Genomic DNA, 20,378 nt, shown 5'->3' with positions numbered 1-20,378 from the left:
CTATTCAACTGTTGCTTTTATGTGTACAGACATATCAAAAATAGACTTTAGCTGTTCCAAACGATGTTGTCTCATTATTTGCTAATTATGTTTCCATCTTTGATGTTTTGGCCAAGATGTTGTAGTCGGAACCAATAATGCTGCTTACACTATAATTAGCTTTTTATATTATGAGGTTTCTTAATATTTAGTTCTGTTGGGGCAGAATGGCAGGAGGTGTCATTAGCAGAAAGGCAGAAATAGTAAGTAGAGTGGAGGTCACAAATGGATTGGTAGAAATACTGAAGTGGTGGGAGGGGGTTACAGATGCAATGGTAGAATTAGCAGAATGCCAGAAAAACTGCTTTTGTACAATCTAGTTACATATTTTCTTCTTAACTTAAATTTTTACCATTTCCAATCTGTGAACTGTGGTCATGCTGGACCACTGCCTTCTGGTGGTTTTAATTAATTTGATCAACCTCAGTATTTATTTGTCTCTTATTTTATCAATCTCCATTCAACGTATGTTTAAGTTACCCTTTGATGTCAATAGATACAGCCATTGACCCACACCATGTGTGGGTGTAAATATTGATTTCAAATTTTGGTACAAGGCCAGCAATTTCAAGGGAGGGGATAAGTCAGTTACATCAATCTCAGTGTCCAAATGGTACTTAATTTGTTAACCCCAAAAGGATAACAGGCAAAGTCAACCTTCATGGAATTTGAACACAGAACGTAAAGACAGATGAAATACCACTAAACATTTTGCCCAGTGTGCAAACAATTCTGCCAGCTTGCTGCACTTGTGTGTGTAAATATTTTTGGTAAGAAAGAGTATGCAGCCATAGAAAATTTGTCTTGATAAATTCCATCTGCAAGCAAGAAAAAGTAGGCATTAAAATGACAATGGTGATGATTGTGTATCTTTCTTTTTCACCTTTATTTTTTACTTGTATCAGTCATCAGACTGCGACCATGCTGGAGCAGCATCTTGTGGAAATTTATTCAAACAAATCAACCTCAGAACCTATCGTTTTTTTTTTTTTTTTATTGTAATGCCTGATACTTATTCTATCAGTCTCTTGTACTGAAACACTAAGTTATGGGGACATAAACACACCAGTTGTCAAGCAATGGTGCGGAACAAACACAGACAAAAAGACCTGACACACACACACACACACATACATAAACAATGGGTTTCCTTCAGTTTGCATCTACCAAATCCACTCAGAAGGATTTGGTCAGCCCAAACCCATAGCTGAAGACACTTCCCAACGTGCCACACAGTAGGGCTGAATCTGGAATCATGAGGTTAGGAAGCAAGTTTCTTACCACACAGCCATATGTCACTTACTCCTTCTTGCTTCCCTACTTAGCATCTTCCAACACTTGTTCTTCACCATAATCACCCCTGACCCATTCCCCATCTCTCACTCTCTCGTACACTCTGACAAGCTCTACCCACATGCACTCCCTGTTTTCCCGTTTTCATTCATTTCTACTCACCTCATACTTTGAGGGTCCATCCTGACACCTCATCACTACACTCTTTGGTCACACTCTCTTTTCTATAATGTAAGTAGCCATGTAGCTCTTATGGCAAAACAATCAACTCAGTTTTGACCCTTCTCACACACTTGAAGCCATCTCCTAGCATAAAGCTGTCTCTGTTGTAGCCCCACTCAGTTGATGTGGATCTTAGTTTTGTCGGCTGCATGGTGACCTTACTGGTGCTGGTGCCACGGAAAAAGCACCCAGTACACACTGTAAAGGGATTAGCATTAGGAAGGACATCCAGCCATGGAAACCATGCCAAAGCAGACATTGGAACACAATGTAATCTTTAGTCACATCAGAGAAACTGTCAAACTGTCCAACCATACCAGCATAGAACAAAGACATTAAATGAATATATATCATCATCATCATCGTTTAGCGTCCGTTTTCCATGCTAGCATGGGTTGGACGGTTCTACTGGGGTCTGTGAAGCCAGAAGGCTTCATCAGGCCCAGTCAAATCTGGCAGTGTTTCTACGGCTGGATGCCCTTCCTAACGCCAACCACTCCGTGAGTGTAGTGGATGCTTTTTACGTGCCACCCGCACAGGTGCCAGACAGAGCTGGCAAACGGCCATGAACGGATGGTGCTTTTTATGTGCCACCCGCACGAGGGCCAGGCGAGGCTGGCAACGGACACAAAACGGGGCGGTGCTGGCAACGGTCGCGAAACGGAAGGTTCTCTTACATGCCACCGGCACTGGTAACACATCTGCAATTTCCATTGATCGATTTCGATTCTGGGGCAACATTATATATAATGTTATACTAGGAAACAGTGCACAGTACTAGAATTTTTGAGTCAAAAACTACTCTAAATTGTTTTCAGGATATGTGAAGTCAAAATATTTGTTGTAATAATAGAGTCAAACCAAATGGTGATACTTTGAAATCATTTAATACGCACGTTTCAGGTTTACATGATTATACAATAGGAAACGCATCCATTATGTAAACCTTATAATCTTATACATTCAAAGTTCACAAATTTCCTTATTTAAATTATGAATCATATTCCTTTAGATAATATCAATATATACTCTTTTACTTGTTTCAGTCAGTTGACTGCGGCCATGCTGGAGCACCGCCTTTAGTCGAGCAAATCGACCCCGGGACTTATTCTTTGTAAGCCCAGTACTTATTCTATCGGTCTCTTTTGCCGAACCGCTAAGTGACGGGGACGTAAACACACCAGCATCGGTTGTCAAGCAATGCTAGGGAGACAAACACAGACACACAAACACACACACACATACATATATATATATATACATATATGCGACAGGCTTCTTTCAGTTTCCGTCTACCAAATCCACTCACAAGGCATTGGTCGGACCAGGGCTATAGCAGAAGACACTTGCCCAAGATGCCACGCAGTGGGACTGAACCCGGAACCATGTGGTTGGTTAGCAAGCTACTTACCACACAGCCACTCCTGCACCTATATATATATATATATATATATATATATATATATCACACTGTGTTGAACAGACTATTAGATGTTGTTATACATTGCTGGTCACAATGTGCTTTGCATTGTTTTAGCTTTCGAATGATGCCTCCCTGCTGACCGGGCAAGTAGGCCAACAGTCCTCCTGACTAAAAGGCTATTCTTATTCTGTCACAGAGTTATCCATTTACAGCTGAGTGGACTGGGGCAACATGAAATGAAGTGAAGCTCTGCTCAAGAACACAAAGCACCTCCCACTCTAGAAATCAATCCAATGTTTTTTTTTACACTATTTTACGCTTGTTTATACTCTTATACATTCAAAGTTCACAAATTTCCTTATTCAAATTATGACTCATATTCCTTTTGATAATATCAATAACAAATACTCTTTGTAGACAATATCTTCTGTTTGGTCGACACTGATTTTCAAATTACTGGAGTCCATTGCTCTACTCATAGCAACGTATAACTGGCTGTATGTAAACATCGGAGTGGGTAAAAATACACCTACACGATCTAAAGTTTGCCCTTTGCCTTGTTTCTTGTGAATGTGTGAGCAGAATCTCTAGGGTTGCAAAAAATCAAAGTAAGACTTACCTCTCACTGTTACATGTGAATAATGTCTGGATGTTCTGGTACCATGGGTTATTTTGATTGACAAAACTGCTTTGATTAGCCATTTCGAATCCTACTTGAGACTGACACACTTCAATAACCACTAAATAAGCACACACACTTTTTCCATTTTATTTTTGCTATTAACTGTACTCAAGACCCCTTTAGTATCTACAATGGAGCCACAATAAAAATCCAGACTTACTCGTGGTCGGTGAATTTTTGATAAAAAGGCAAAGGAAGTTTATCAATTTTTTAATGCTAAAAACCTTCCTGACAACTGTCTTTGTAATCTCCAAAAATATTGTCACCATTGGTCCAGCCGTCTGGCTGTGAAGAGGGAACAGACAAAGAGACAGACAGACGGACATAACACCAATTATAGTAAGATAGCAAATCTGCCCATCTATGATGGGAAATAAAGGGATAGTATTGCAAATCTAAACCCTCTAAATTCACAAACTGTGCAAGGGGGAAATCCAGAGTTAATCCTCGTCACTGGAATTTTGACAAAAAAATATCAAAGATGATTTATTAATACAGAACTCAATATCCACTAAATAATCATACTTTTTCCACATTTTTTTTTTTGCTAAAATTCCTCCTGATTACCTCCTTTGCAATCCCGATAAACATCCTGACCATTGGTCCAGCTGTTTGACCGTGAAGAGGAAACAGGCAGACAGATATAACGCCCATTATAGCAAGATTATTGTTATTTAAAACAGTTTGATAGGCCTGTCACAGGATCCTTAAGTTACAGGGAGCCAAATCAAACTGTTTTAAATTATAACTAGCAGTATCGCCCGGCGTTGCTCGGGTTTGTAAGGGAAATAACTATATAAGCATTTTTAGAGAGTTACTTCCCTTATAGATGCCAATTCGGGCTTTCTTAGCCATTTCTGTTTTGGTGTCTTCAAGCCATGAAGTCATTGTTCTAAAAGAACGCTGGTCTCCTTGACAACGCTTTACAACGTTGATTTCCTTACACTCCCTTCCCCACAGCTTCACGAGGGAGGGGAGAAGCAAACAGGTGCAGGTGTGACCATGGACGCCAACTCCGCCGCCATCGACACACGAAAAATTATGCATTAAAATGGAATAAAAAATGATGTTAAATTATTTTTTAAATTGTAGACTCATCGTAGACGCGCGCTAATACTCAGACGGGCTTGATATGAATCACGACTATAAGATACCCGAATTTGGTTAAACTGCACCGCAAAATGTGGGAGGAGTTAGGAATCTAAATCGAAGGGGACAGACACTCACACAACTACAGTTTTATATATATAGATGTGTAACTGCTACTTAATGTTTTGAGTGCCTCTTTCTTTTGTTTGTCCACTCACTCATACATGTGTGTGTGTGTGTGTGTGTAACAGAATTGACAAATGAAAATATCTCTAATATTCAAGTCAACCTCTGTGATTTAGTTATAGATGTAGTAACTGTAACTTTAAATAAAATTTAACAGCAGTGGTGAATGTAAAGATATTTGGTTGCTGATGAAGGTCAACAAACCAGAAACAGTGGCGTCCAGCCAATCCCTCTTGTAGCGTCCAAAGTGGGGCTTCTATAATAAACATGACATGTTTATGGTTGATTCATGTTCCTGATATATTTAATGCATTTATCTTATTAACTTACAAATGCAAAGATGATTCTGATTTTTGGGTATGCACCATACTAAACTTTAGAATGAAAAATAAACACTGCTCGTACATCAATATTTCATATATATGGAGAACAGCTTTTCTTTTATTCATTAAATACATGCTTTTTTTTATCATTCATATTTTATATTATTGCTTTTTTCTTAGTTTTTTTTGTTTTTTTACAGGTAGTTTTTGGTACAATAAATTTCAGTTTCCAGAACTTCAGTCTCGTTTTCAAGAATTGAATGGATTTGGCATTTACATTGTTTCTCATATGCAGATTGAATTCATATAGGCTCATCCACCAAAATAACTGTAAAAAAAATAATAAAAAGAACATGAAAATTTTAATATAAAAAGAATTACACTTGGCTACAATCAATGTATTTAGTGAAACATCTCTAATTTTGTGAGTGAATTTATTAGATGGAGGCTGTTAGGAAACTTATCGTATGTCTGTATAATGTTTACATCCGGTACATTTTCACATGGGAAAATGATGTAAAAGCAAATTATTGATATATGGTGGGCCTCCACTAAGTTTCCATTTATCCAATTCCCCTGACAGGACATTGGTCAACCTGGTGCTTTACTATTGAAGATACTCTTTAAAGTGTTGTTACATAATGTGATCAAACATTTCCTCACAGCAAATTTCTTAATGACAAGACTGTTTGTGCTAATATCCACTTCTCCACTCATCCTGGTAGAATGGATGTTATGAGTACTAAGGAACTTACTGAGATCATCTAATTTGACTGTACACCTCCCCAACCTTTAGCAAAGTGTCTGATCTGGTTGTATTATACAACAAACTCCTGGAGAAACCTTTACGTGGTTATGTGACTTACTTGAAATAGCAGCCAAGTCTCCATCAAGTCACACTCTAGTCTTTACAAAAGAAGGCTGGACCATATTTAATTAGATATCTGCTACAGGGCTGACCTAATGCTAAACACTAACTATGGAAAGGAAGAGCACATCAGATAATGTAGTCCTAGATACACTCTGAGTAAAAGAGATGTACTCAGAATACCTTTTGATCATAAATCTATCCTTTCAGAGCTGGGACAAAACCAGAACAAATTTTTAAAATATTTCGTTCATTTGTTTAATTTTTCTTTTTCTTTTCTTTTTTTAATTTTTTTATTAATTATCTTTTATTTTCCAATCCTTTTTCAGAGCCCCTACTACTACTCCGTCCACACCTGATAAAGATGAAGGAATATGTATGATTTCAGCATCTCCCAGCAGCCCAGAGGAAGTGAAACAAGCAGTTCCCTGCTCAGTTTCCGTCGTTGGGTCAATGTCACAGAATGAGCATCTCATTGCTAAGCCTTGGTAACCTAGCTTTTCAACTAATGTTTGTCTGATTGTGGTAATCCTAATGTGCTTTTCAAATTGCCATAATACTGTTTACCATAATATCAACATACTTCTGCAGCTAATGTCTCTATGTTTACTGTTGGCCTAACGTATCACTTCAATTAATTCTGTCTGTTTGTCATACTCCTAACATACTTCTTCAATTATTGCCTGTATGTTTGCCATAACCCTATTGAACCACAAGCCAACTAATGAGCCATTATATGGCTGTTTGACCTGCCAGAAATAGCAGCTAAGTCTCCTTTAAATGATATCCTACTATATTAAAAAGACATTCTGTATAATCCACATCATTTTATGTCCATTTTCTATGCTATCCTGGGTTGAACAAATCATTCTAATCCACATCACTTCTTATATGGAGTTACTGCCTTCCTAGAAAGACTGGAGTATTACATCTTGGTCCTACACACCATTAACAACATAGTTTGTATGCCTGGATGCCCTTCCTGACACCATCCATTGTACAGAGTATACTGAGTACATGTTTTTTCATGGCATCAGCACTAGAGAGGTTGTCATGTTCTCAGCAAGACCACAATAGCCTCTTTACTCTTTGTTTACCACACCTACTCCACCTATTTTTTGTATTTAGTATGTGAGTCTGCAGTGCTGATGGACCAACTATCCACCCTTAATTATCACACTGTTCATTTTCATTGCCCTTAGTATGTTAGCATGCAGAGGTCATGAACCCACTATCCACCCCTAATTAACACAATGTTCACTTTTCATTATCTTCCATTTAATCATTCTTTTTTTTTTTCTTTTTCAGTTCAAGTCCTGTTGCAGGCATGAAAAAGTATCCAGGCAGGGTAAGCCTATTTAAATATTAATTATAATAATTGCACAAAGTAGATGTAGGGCTTTTTAAATCAAAACTGGACCTCTTCCTGTCGAGAGTCCCAGATGAACCTACCTCACGGCAAGAGGTGCAAATGAGGGTAGCTATATCAAACTCCATTCTTCACCAAGTGCCACATATTAGAGGAGGCTCTTAGTTAACAGTGTAGCACAAAACAGCGGTGCATCAGCATGGCCGCAGCTCTGAGCTGAAACTAGCAGAAAAAAAAAATTATTAATTAAAGTAATTACAAAGATATTTGTGTATTAGTTATATCTTGGCCTTTACTCTCAATCAAGTACAACATGGTAAACGACATGCACCACGATTTAGTTGCTTAAAGAAAACCCTTCAGTAGTTCGTGATATTATTTTAAGAAAGAAAAATCAGGAGTCTGTGATAAGGGTTTGGCTGCTTATAGAAAGCTCTTCGTTAATTCATACTCCGCATGTTAAAAGAAGTCAAGGTTGGTCATGAGGATTTTATTAGTAAAGTGATCCTACTAAACAAGCATAAGCTAATTCAGCAGAACATATGTGGCTCTTGTTCCAAAGATGACAATTTAATTTGAGACAAAAATATATATCCAAAGTAATGTGGGTGGTTATACAATGTAGAGTTTAAAGGTGGGTTCAGAGGTCAAAGAACAGGTGAATTTAAAACAAGGATGCTCCCTAGCTGTTTACTGCGCTCCCTGTTATAAAAACCAGCTGCAGGATATTTGTAGAGGGAGATTTAAGTGCTATAGTCTACAGATCAGATAATTTCATAAGAGGCTACCTTACTGGCTAGTATAGTTCATTCATTTGTTTTAAATTCATATTTTTATGCTGGCATGGATTGAATAGATTCTTATTTGAGACAGTATCTTACAGCTGGACGCTCTCCCAGTCACTAACTCTTACCTGTTTGACAAGTAAGGGTTTTTTTTTTTTAATCCACTAGTCTTGGAAAGGGTGGAGATATGGGACATATTGTCACAGGGAAGATAACCATCATATCAGTATGTGGTTTTTTTTTTTTACTGATAGTCTTGCGAAAATACAGAAAATTTCAATACACAAATATGTGATGATTCCCTCATTTTGTCAGATGACAGCTATTTCACATTCAGCCTGACTGTTCTGATTTATTTTCGTTTTTACATGTGCATGGATATAACTTTTCACACCATACATCCATAACTATATAGGACTTTATAAAATACAAAATGGATCAAGAAATGAAATAAAAGTGAGATATCTGTACATCACTGGATTTAAGTGACAAAAGCTTGTACAAGCCGTTTGCCATTCTTGCAATCTTCATAGCAGGTTCCAATGACAAGCATTGCAAGATCATATGCATGCACACACAAACTCACATACATGGTAACAGTTATGGTCAGTCCGATACTCAGACATGTGTAATTATTGCTCATATGAAGGCAACGTGCTAAATATTGGAAAAGTTGAGCTACAGAGTGCAGTAAGATTGCATACAGATATTTCTTTGTAAGTGTTTTGAACATTACATATATTCCAGCATATTTATATAAACGATATATGCATCTTAACATATCTCTATATATAAAATATTTATATAAACACAACATTGTAACAATACACGCATAAAGAAGTACGTCCGGTAATGTCTCAAAACAATTTACGAAAATGGCAAACCCCACTCAGTATGTACATCATCATCATCGTTTAACGTCCGTTTTCCATGCTAGCATGGGTTGGACGGTTCAGCCGGGGTCTGGGAAGTCAGGAGGTTGCACCAGGCTCCAGTCTGATCTGGCAGTGTTTCTACAGCTGGATACCCTTCCTAACGCCTACCACTCTGTGAGTGTAGTGGGTGTCTTTTATGTGGCACAGGTGCCAGGAGAGGCTGGCAACGGCCATGATTGATTGGTGCATTTTACATGCCGTCAGCATGGAAGCCAGTTAAGGCAGCACTGGCAATGGCTACGTTCGGATGGTGCTTTTTACGTGCCACTGGCACTGGTATCACAACAACAATTTCCATTGAATACATTTCAATACAATTGTAGAATTAAAAACAACCTGAAAGGAAAGATTACCCAAGCTATAAACAACTTCAAATTTAATTCTGACAAAACTTTATCGAAACTTTTAAAGATCATTGTCTCTTTTGAAAAACTGGGCATCCATTACTTTTATTTGGCTTGGTTTCCACAGCTGGATGCCCTTCCCATCACCAACCACATTACAGTGCACTGGGTGCATACATGCACACACACACACACACACACCACACATGTACACACATATATGACAGACTTCCATACAGTTTCTGTCTTTTGATTCTGCTCACAAGGCGTTTGACCCAAGGTTGTAATACAAGTCACTTGCCCAAGGTGACCATAAGTAGAATAGAACTTCAAACCACATGGTTATGAAGCAAACTCTGTACCCCACATTGCCATGGCTATTCTTTATCTTAAAAATAGTTGGAGGGGGGTTTATTGATGAAGATTTAGTTGCTATAAAACCCCCACTTCGTTACTTCATAGCCCCTATTTTTAAAACTTTAAGGAAGGGTTGTTAACTGGATTTCTATGCTGCTACGTATAGCAAGTCAAGAGATGCCTTGGAAGTAGCTTTATTTCTTAACCATAGCATTTGTAGCTGTTGTATAAGATTTGCAAAAGAACTGGGTCAAATAATGTTGACCAATCATATCTTTATGTATTGATATCTGAAATGTCACTGAGTGAATAGAAATAACACTCCTAAGAACTGGGTTACAGATATCAGTATATACACATGCAAACACTCACACAAATATCTTTTATTTGTACTGATAAAAAAATGTTTGCATTTATAGATAGATAGGTAGGTAGGTAGGTAGGTGGGGGTAACCATGTCCCAATTCAAGGCTAATTCAATTCCTGCCAGTGTTATTTAATAGCTCTATATATCTGCCTATCTATCTCTTTATATATTAATATATATCTTACTCCTCCACTCTATATATGTGTGTGTATATATGTATATATAAATATGCTGCCCGCCTCTCTGTAATTATATATATATATATATACACACATACACATGCACACATATTATTATAGGTGCAGGCATGGCTGTGTGGTAAGAAGTTTGCTTCTCAACCACATGGTTCCAGTTCAATCCCACTGCGTGGCACCTTGGGCAAGTGTCTTCTACTATAGCCTTGGGCTGACCTAAGCCTTGTGAGTGGATTTGGTAGACAGACAGTAAAAGAAGCTTGTTGTGTATATAGACACACACACACACACACACACACACACACACACACATCTAATCATCATTATCATCATCTTTTAGCACCTGTCTCCATGCTGGCAAGGTTTGGACAGTTTTCCTGCTGGCCAACTCCTGTCAAACTGTCCAACCCATGCCACCATGGAAAACGGATGGTAAAAGATGATGATGATGATGAATGTGTGTGTGCGCCTTTGTGTTTGTCTCCCACTGCCACTTGACAACCAATGTTGGCATGTTTACATCCCTATAACCTAGCAGTTTGGCAAAAGATAGAATAAGTACCGGGCTTAATATGTACTTGACTAACAAAGTGCCAGGCTTTAAAAGAAAAAAAGTACTCAGGTTGATATGTTTAACTAAAGTTCATCAAAGCAGTGCCCCAGTATGGCCACAGTCTAATGACTGGAGCATGTAAAAGTGTAAAATATAAAAGACATATGTATATATATATATATATATATATATATGTATATCATCATCATCATCATCATTTAACGTCTGCTTTCCATGCTAGCATGGGTTGGACGATTTCACTGAGGACTGGCGAACCAGATGGCTACATCAGGCTCCAATCTTGATTTGGCAGAGTTTCTACAGCTGGATCAGATTGGAGCCTGGTGCAGCCATCTGGTTCACCAGTCCTCAGTCAAATCGTCCAACCCATGCTAGCATGGAAAGCAGACGTTAAACGATGATGATGATACATATATATATATATATATATATATATATTACATAAATACATATCTATTCAATCCTCCTCCTTCCATTCATTTTATTTCTTTTCGTCTTCAATTTTCCAGGAAATGTTGCTTCACGTCCCAACTGTCAGTAAATCTAAAGTGGCAAAATTTCATAAACTCTTCAAATCTGTGCCTCGGTCGGAATCTCTAATTGATCGTAAGTAGACCATCTTCCATCTCCTGACTCTTCTTTTCTTTAACTAATCCCTGTCTGAAGGTGCAACAATCAAAATGTTTTAAAATTTGCACATTGAGTGTGGAGTTTGAGTGTTTCTTTGTCCCTAAGAAAATATAGACGTAAGCATACCAACCCCAAATCCTATTTCAGGATCAGCCCTCACCTCACTTTCCACCAGAGTTGAACCAGCATGGTATATGTTAATAAGAGTAAATACTCAATCATTCAGTTCCTGATCCAATCACACTGCACAGCATAATTTGGTGACAGAAGCCTATTGTGTATTTTATTGAGGCAGATTTTCTACAGCTCGATGCCTTCCCTGTCTCCAACAATCACCAGTTTCCAAGCAAGGTACTCTTTCCTCCAGGACTCTTTCAGTTTCCACCTACCAAACCCATCCACAAGACTTTCGTTGGTCCATAGCTTTAGTAGAAGACACCCAAGATGCCACACAGTTGGATTGAACCCAAAACCATATGGTTGGGAAATGAATTTCTTAACCCCACAGCCTCTGTCTGTGTGTGTGTGTGCCTTTTACAATGTATACTTATCAACAATGCATAAGCACTTGAGAAAAGAGAAGTGGGGAAGGTAGTGAAATCCCTAGTGGTGGTTGCTCTGTCTCAGATATAAACTCGTCTTTGTAGGTTGCTCCATCCAAAATGTAATAAACCAGTGATCATCAGTCATTGAAAACCTGTAACCAATCAACTCCAATCTTAATCACTTGTAATGTAAAATTAAAACAGAAACTGAAATTTAAAAAAAAACCATCACAGTTTTGCAGCCACAATTAAGGTTTCATTCCCTTGGTTTCTGTTTTTGTGTGAGATTTATTAGCCATAAGATACACTCAGTGAAGTTGTGATGCAGGTGCCTCACATATGGCTATATTGTTGTTGGACCTCAAGTTGGCCTACTTGCTAGAAATAACAGCCAAATCTCCCTAAAACCACAACCCCACTCTACCTCTACCATTCTTTAAAAATAAGAACATCTTGGATAATGTTAATTTCTGATACACGAAAAGATGTCGTGATTATGGCTAGAACACTTTTGATCTGTTTGATCAGGGCTGGACCACCACTCCTTCCTGACCAATCACCTGATGTCTGGCCATATCACCCGGTTAATACTGAAACAGACCACTTGTGTAGGTAATCCACTGTAATCAGATTAACAACCCAACAGATTAACTTCTGAAATTAATCATCGTCAAATCTTTTTATGTTGATGTCTTTAGTTCACATAATAACTTAAAAGATATTCTGATGGAATTTCTGTCACAAACAACTCTGTCATCACCATCATGGTCAAACATAGTTCACTGGTATAAACAGAGGGAGCAGTCTATAACTAATGAATGTTTCATTAGTTTGAACTGTGTGTGTGTGTGTGTGTGTGTGTATTTAGGGCTAAAAAACCACTATGTGGACAGCTATATATATTTTAGCCCTAAATATACACATATATTGAAATTTTCTCTGATTTTTCAGATTTTTTATAACGCTAGGTTACTGGTTTTAATTGATAATAATTAAATTAATATTCAATTTATCTCCCTCATTATTTAAATATATATACATAATGTATGTATATAGGAATATGTTGTCATGAAACACGCATAATCTATATAATGTAAAGTATATGATTTGGAATAAAAACTGAAGGCATTAATTTTGATGATATTAATATTTAGTCCTATATGTACCTGTCATGGATAATGTCGTTCAATGATGATTGAGGTGCTTGAGAGAGATTCTCTACCCCCACCATTGCTTGACAACCAATGTTGCTATGTTTACGTTCCCATAACTTAGCATTTCGGCAAAAGGACACTGATTGAATAAGTACTAGACTTATAAAGAATAAGTCCTGTGGCCGATTTGTTCAACCAAAGGTGGTGCTCCAGCATGGCTGCAGTCACATGACTGAAACAAGTAAAACAACAACAAAAAAACTATGCCATTTTAATCTTTCTTGTGTGTGTGTGTGTATATATATATATATATATATGTGTGTGTGTGTGTATGTATACATATATATGTATATAGATATGTGTATACATGTATATATATATATACACATATGTATATATATACATTTGTATATATATATATATATATATATATGTAGTCCTATAACCAGGGCATCTTGAGCTGTATAGATATGTGTGTATATGTGTATGCATCCATATCTGTATGTGTGTATGCGTATGCATCCGTGTGTGTGTGTGTATGTGAAGGATATAAACATTGATGAGAAAACTGGAAAGCAGTTCTTTATGAATGGAGTCTCTTGTATTGTGTTGAACATTAACCTCATCATATTTACATAGACAATAAACCTAAATCTGTGATCAGCTGTCAGTAACTGTGCACCAAAATATGATATCAATAAACAAGGGAACCTCAGCTTAGTAGCTTAGCATTCTGCTAGAAATAGCAATCAAATATCTTTCAAATCACACCAAACTGCCTTATGACAGAAAAGACAGTGTGTGTGTAAAGTATAAAGTACATTGTATAAAGGTGAGTTGGCAGTAGGAAGGTCCTTTATATTTTAAACAATACCTTAGTGTATTTGGCCAGCCCATGCCTGCATGGAAATACTGACTTAAAACCAAACTATGAGTTTTGGTTACACTACCCTCCACCCCCACCTTCACCCAGACCAGTTTTGATAGAATTAGTTGTGAAATTAGAGACATTCCATCTGTGGCTACTTCTTGTATTTAGATACATATTGTGTTTGTGTGTACATAGGTTTCCTTAGTATAGTGTACTTTTATCATGTGTAGTATACTAGTGAAGGCACATGGCTCAGTGGTTAGAGCATCGAGCTTACGATCGTGAGGTTGTGAGCTCAAATCCTGGACTAGGCTGCGTGTTGTTTTCTTGAGCAAGACACTATATTTCATGTTGCTCCAGTTCACTCTGCTGTAGAAATGAGTTGTGACATCACAGGTGCCAAGCTATATCGACCTTTGCCTTTCCCTTGGATAACACTGGTGGCGTGGAGAGGGGAGGCCAGTATGCATGGGCGACTGCCGGTCTTCCATAAACAACCTTGCCCGGACTTGTGCCTGGGAGGGTAACTTTCTAGGTGCAATCCCATGGTCAGTCATGACCGAAGCGGGTCTCAGTATACTTGTTAGTGTTAGTGGATATAGTTGTTGTTTAGTCTCTAGTCAGCCCTGATGCACACACACACCTATGATCAAAGATGCTCCAGGCATGACCTTACTGTTATGTCCAGCTGGTTGAGTAACCACATAGAGGTTAAAGAGCCCCTTTTGTCATTGTTCCACTACATACATACTTCATTAATCACCACCACTGCCACCACCCTCTGTCTCTTACATATTAGAATGGTTGGATGGTCCTATGTGGAATGCCTCTGATCATAGGTTTGCAGCAACATTTTTTTTCTGGGGTCACTGACTTGGTGAGAGAAGTGGGAGTGAAAAGGTAGAGGCCGTAGGTCATAGGAACACATGGAAAGAGGCCAGTTTGTGAAATTATGTCAACTAGAAATGAAAAATTTGACTTTAATAAGACACTGCTTTCTCTGCTTGTCACTTCTACTTAACTCTATTGTGGCCATGGTACACATGCACATACATACACATACACAGACATACACACTCACAGATTTCTCTCTACCTCCACTTCCACATATCCCCTACACACATACACCAAGACATGCATACACTCACTCTTTTATACACACACATATTTGCATATATATATATATATACATCTACATGTACAAATAACCCCTGCATATGTATATTCTCCCCATACACACATACACACACACACATACTTCACACACTCTCACATATTTCCCCATTACAAACACCCACATTTTCTCTTGTATACACACAGAGACACACGCACATCCCCCCTAAACACACAATACACCCCACCTCCCTTTTATTCTTTACTTGTTTCAGTCATTAGACTGTGGCCATGCTGGGACACTGCTTTAGCCCTTTTTTTTGTAAGCTTGGTATTTATTTTGTCAGTCTCTTTTACTGAACTGCTAAGTTATAAGGACAAAAGTAGTGGGGGACAAAAGCACAAAGTCACGCAAGCACACATTTTTATATATATATAATGACCAATTTCACCATCATCATTGTTTAACGTCCACTTTCCATGCTCGCATGGGTTGGACAATTTGACTGAGGTCTGGTGAACCAGACTCCAATCTGATCTGGCAGAGTTTCTACAGCTGGATGCCCTTCCTAACGCCAACCACTCCGAGAGTGTAATGGGTGCTTTTACGTGCCACCGGCACGAGGGCCAGTTTGGTGGTACTGGCAATGGCCACGCCCAAATGGTGCTTTTTTATGTGCCACCTGCACAGGAGCCAGTCCAGCGGCACTGGCAACGACATTAATAATAAATAATTGTTAACTTCTTTATCTCCAACCAAGTTACTGTGAGTGGATTTGGTAGGCAGAAGCTTTAGCAGTATTCCGTCTGCCGTTACGTTCTGAGTTCAAATTCCGCCAAGGTCGACTTTGCCTTTCATCCTTTCGGGGTCGATAAATTAAGTACCAGTTACTCACTGGGGTCGATGTAATCAACTTAATCTCTTTGTCTGTCCTTGTTTGTCACCTCTATGTTTAGCCCCCTGTAGGCAGTAAAGAAATAAATATATATCTATTTGCAGGCCACATACATGGTGAAGTGGTTAGAAAGTGATTTTGCAATCGTAAGGTCTCAGATTTCAATACCAGTGTGTGACATCTTGGGCAAGTGTCTTCTAATGTCACCTTAGCTCAACTCAAGTCTTGTGAGGTGAAATTGGGAGACAGAGTCTGTGTGGAAGCCTTTCAGATGTACTAGACCTGTAATGGCGCCATTAGGAGTACACATGTCTGTGGAATACCCAGCCACTTACACAATAGCTGAGTGATTAAGCTGTTTAGTTAATTAGACAACTGAATATCCATCAATAAAGAAATTCTTCAGTTTCTCTGTGTGTTTATGAGAAAAATGCTGTGAAAGTGCATGGCTTAGGGGCTAGGGTATTCAGCTCATAATCATAAGGTTGTGAGTTCGATTTCCAGTGGCCCATTGTATCGTTGAGCAAGACACTTTATTTCTTATTTCTCCAATCCACTCAGTTGGTAAAAATGAGTTGTACCTGTAATTCAAAAGGCCAGCCTTGTCACATTCTGTGTCACACTGAATCTCTCTCTGAGAACTATGTTAACCCTTTCGTTACCAACCCGGCTGAAACCAGCTCTGGCCCTGAGTACAAATGTTTTGTTTTCATAAGTTTTGAATTAAAATCTGCCACCAAACCTTAGTCACAATTTATGTTCCTAACACTAGCTGAATGATAACCAAGTTATTTTACTAAATTCTTTGTTATATTTAAAATTAATTAAAAGAAACACAGAGCATCTCAGCAGAAATAATGGTAACAAAAGGGTTCAAATATATAATAGAGAAACAATTCTTAACCCTTTCTTTCATTACCAATCCAGCTGAAACCGCTTCTGACTCTGTAGTACAAATGTCTTGTTTTCATAAGTTTTGAATTAAAATCTGCCACCAAACCTTAGACACAATTTATGTTCCTAACACTAGCTGAATGATAACCAAGTTATTTTACTAAATTGTTTCTTATATTTAAAGTAATTGAAAGAAACGCAGAGCATCTCAAAATAAATACAGTAACAAAAGGGTTAAGGGTAAGCATGTCAGTAGAATACTCATCCACTTGCACATGAATTTTGCAAGCAGGCTTTTCCATTGATTGAATCAACTGGAACCCTTGTCATTACTACCCAAAAGCCAGGCCATGGGGAGAATGTTCTGTGCGTATTTTTGTTTGGATGTATACTTGTGTGTATGTATGTATGTGTCTGTGTACAGGTTTGCCTTTGTGTGTGTGTGTGTGTAGTTACATAACAATACAAGAGAAACGCACATACCTACCAGGCTATACACACTTCATCGTTATTGTGTAAAAAATGTTTTGTATTGTTTACATGCATAAAATTACATATACACACTCACGCATGCAAAACTACACTTATACACATTAAAACACACAAAACTAAATTTATGCACATAACCACACACAAAATTACAGATACACTGATACTCACATGCACACACACAGGCTCAAAGATAATTCTGTGTGACCTAAAGATGACAGTTAAATGTCTTCTATTAATTAGTTCTATCACCTGCAGTGGCTCAAATATAAATCTCTTTCACCTAACATGGACATTTCTAAAGCAAAAGACTTCATTTAAAAATTTTTTTTTTAGATATTTCCTTAGAGGTAAAATTTGGCAACAAAAGAAGCAGAAATTGATTAATCATCTGAGAAAAGAAGCCTGCCAAATCCAATGAATGCTTCATTAATCAATATCTTATCGAATAGTTAATGAATTCTACACTCTGTAATTTTATTTTGTAAATGTTAATTTGGTTAAGTTAAGACAAACAGTTAAAATTATTTTGTTTAACGAGTTCTCATAAAACTCATCTTTGTTGCAGAAAGTGAAGAAGGTATTAGATCATCATCATCATCGTTTAACGTCCGTTTTCCATGCTAGCATGGGTTGGACGGTTTGACCAGGGTCTGGAAATCCAGGAGGCTGCACCAGGCTCCAGTCTGATCTGGCAGTTTCTATGACTGGATGCCCTTCCTAACGCCAACCACTCCGTGAGTGTAGTGGGTGCTTTTTACGTGCCAGGCGAGGCTGGCAAGGCCACGATTGGTTGGTGCTTTTTATGTGCCACCGGCACGGAAGCCAGTCGAGGCGGCACTGGCAACGGCCACGTTCAGATGGATCATTTTACATGCCACCGGCACTGGTATCACAACTACAATTTCCATTGATTTTTTAATCAATTTCAATCAATGGAAATTGTAGACATAAAAATATAAAGTTTCCATAAGACTAGTGTTTCATTAAGGGCTTTTCTGTGTGTTTGTCTTTGTTTTAACTTATATTTAGGAATAAAAGCAGCATCTATTACCCTTTAGAAAACCTCTCCACCAAAGTACCACTCTAGATTGGTTGTTCTTTTCTGACCCCTGAGAGAATGAAAGGCAAAGTTGACCTCAGTTGGACTTGAACTTAGGCTACAGAAAGTCAGAACAAATGTTACAAGGCATTATGATTATGGCAATATATCATTTAACTTAGAATAAGATGGATAAGCTATAAATGTGTTGTTAGTTAAGACAGACTGTATCACAGATGGAGTGATCATCTTTATATAATAGTACCTTCTTGCAACTAAGTAGAGGTAGACTGGACAGTTGACAGAAAAGTGTCTTCGTCATGGACAGAGCATGGTGAACTATACGAAACTGATACCTATTTACAGTTTGGAAGACCGTTTTTGGTGAAGTGCCCTCATCATAGACACAGTACAATGAACAGTGCTACACTGTGGTACCAAATTATAACCAGCTAGGTAAACTGGACTTTTGACAGTTAAGTGTCTTGGTCATGAACATAGTACAATAAACTCTACCACACTGTGGTACCTAATTATAGCCAGATACACTGGACTATAGATGGTTAAGTATCTTGGTCATATTGTTATGAACCGGTGATCATTCAGTGGGTAATACCCTTTTCTTTAGACTAGCTGTCATTACCTTAGAAAGGTTTTTCTGTCTCCTTTTATCCATTTTCCTGTACTCTCATAGAGAGACAGTTCATTTGTTTCTACAGCTGCAGGAATATACTTTTCTGCCACTAACCACTCAACTGTGATGAAGTAGGGACTAGTGAAAACCTGATTTTGGTTAAGCCATGCAGACTAAATGAAGCAAAGTGTCATATCACAGTGACTGTATTAAGATCTGACCACACGACCATGTGGTCAGTAGTCCAGCACCTTAACCCCATAATGTTTGTGTTCCAGTTGTAAGATTCTTCAAGGAGCAGTGTAAAAGATTTTCCCACTCCAGACACACAGACAAATACTTGAAGTAGATTTGACTTATTGACCCATTACTTTCTCACCAATTAACTATGTAAACACTAAATGTTTTCCTTAATTAAATCCTAATTTGTTGTTTTCATTCATTAACAATTCTTAATATTTCATTTTATTGTAATTATCATTATTTTTTTTCCTGATTCTTACAGATTATTCCTGTGCATACCAAGGAGATATTCTCCTGCAGGGACACCTGTACATATCCCTTGGTTGGTTTTGTTTCTATTCCAAGATCAGAGGCCGTGGCAGGCATGTAAGTAACATTCGCCTTGCTTTTGAGAGCTGGAATCGTATGTGACCCACATAACAGCATAGCTGACATGTGTGGCACATTGATCCCACTATACAATCACATGGAGAGGAAGGCAAAGACATGCACTAACATATTACAACTACTGGCCCCTTTTTTGCTCGGTGTTTTCTGTCTCTTCTATTGAGACCACAATGATTATGGCCCCTTTGAACTAGCAAGGCTCACCCAATGTACTTCTCCCCATCTCCATTTAGGCCCATTCAATATCTCTGTCCTCTCAAGCCCGCCCTATGTCTGTCCTCTCCTCCACTCACCACCCCTCTTGTGTTCCCCTATGCACCACACATTTGCTGTACTTTCATGGAACTTGAACTTACCATATGTGCCACATGTTTCGCAAAGTTACAGCCATTACCATTTCTGAGTTATTTTATTTCATGTAGAAAAGTAT

At 38.1% G+C, this 20,378-nt stretch overlaps 1 protein-coding gene across 4 annotated transcripts in view; it reads left to right on the top strand.

Annotated features, from left to right (window-relative positions):
* LOC115221061 (GRAM domain-containing protein 2B-like) overlaps positions 1-20,378 on the top strand; it is a 230,812-nt gene that overhangs the window by 189,788 nt on the left and 20,646 nt on the right. For all 4 annotated transcript variants that reach the window (XM_036510419.1, XM_036510418.1, XM_029791275.2 and 1 more), the window contains 4 exons: positions 6,455-6,613; positions 7,434-7,473; positions 11,560-11,656; positions 19,824-19,927. In XM_036510419.1, the coding sequence (XP_036366312.1) occupies positions 6,455-6,613; positions 7,434-7,473; positions 11,560-11,656; positions 19,824-19,927 (400 nt within the window). The remainder of the gene's footprint in view (positions 1-6,454; positions 6,614-7,433; positions 7,474-11,559; positions 11,657-19,823; positions 19,928-20,378) is intronic.

The sequence above is a fragment of the Octopus sinensis genome, linkage group LG17 (genome assembly GCF_006345805.1).
Source record: "Octopus sinensis linkage group LG17, ASM634580v1, whole genome shotgun sequence".
Lineage (NCBI taxonomy): Eukaryota > Metazoa > Mollusca > Cephalopoda > Octopoda > Octopodidae > Octopus > Octopus sinensis.
The sequence above is the reverse complement of the archived record's forward strand: the minus strand, read 5'-3'. Positions and strand labels throughout refer to the sequence as shown.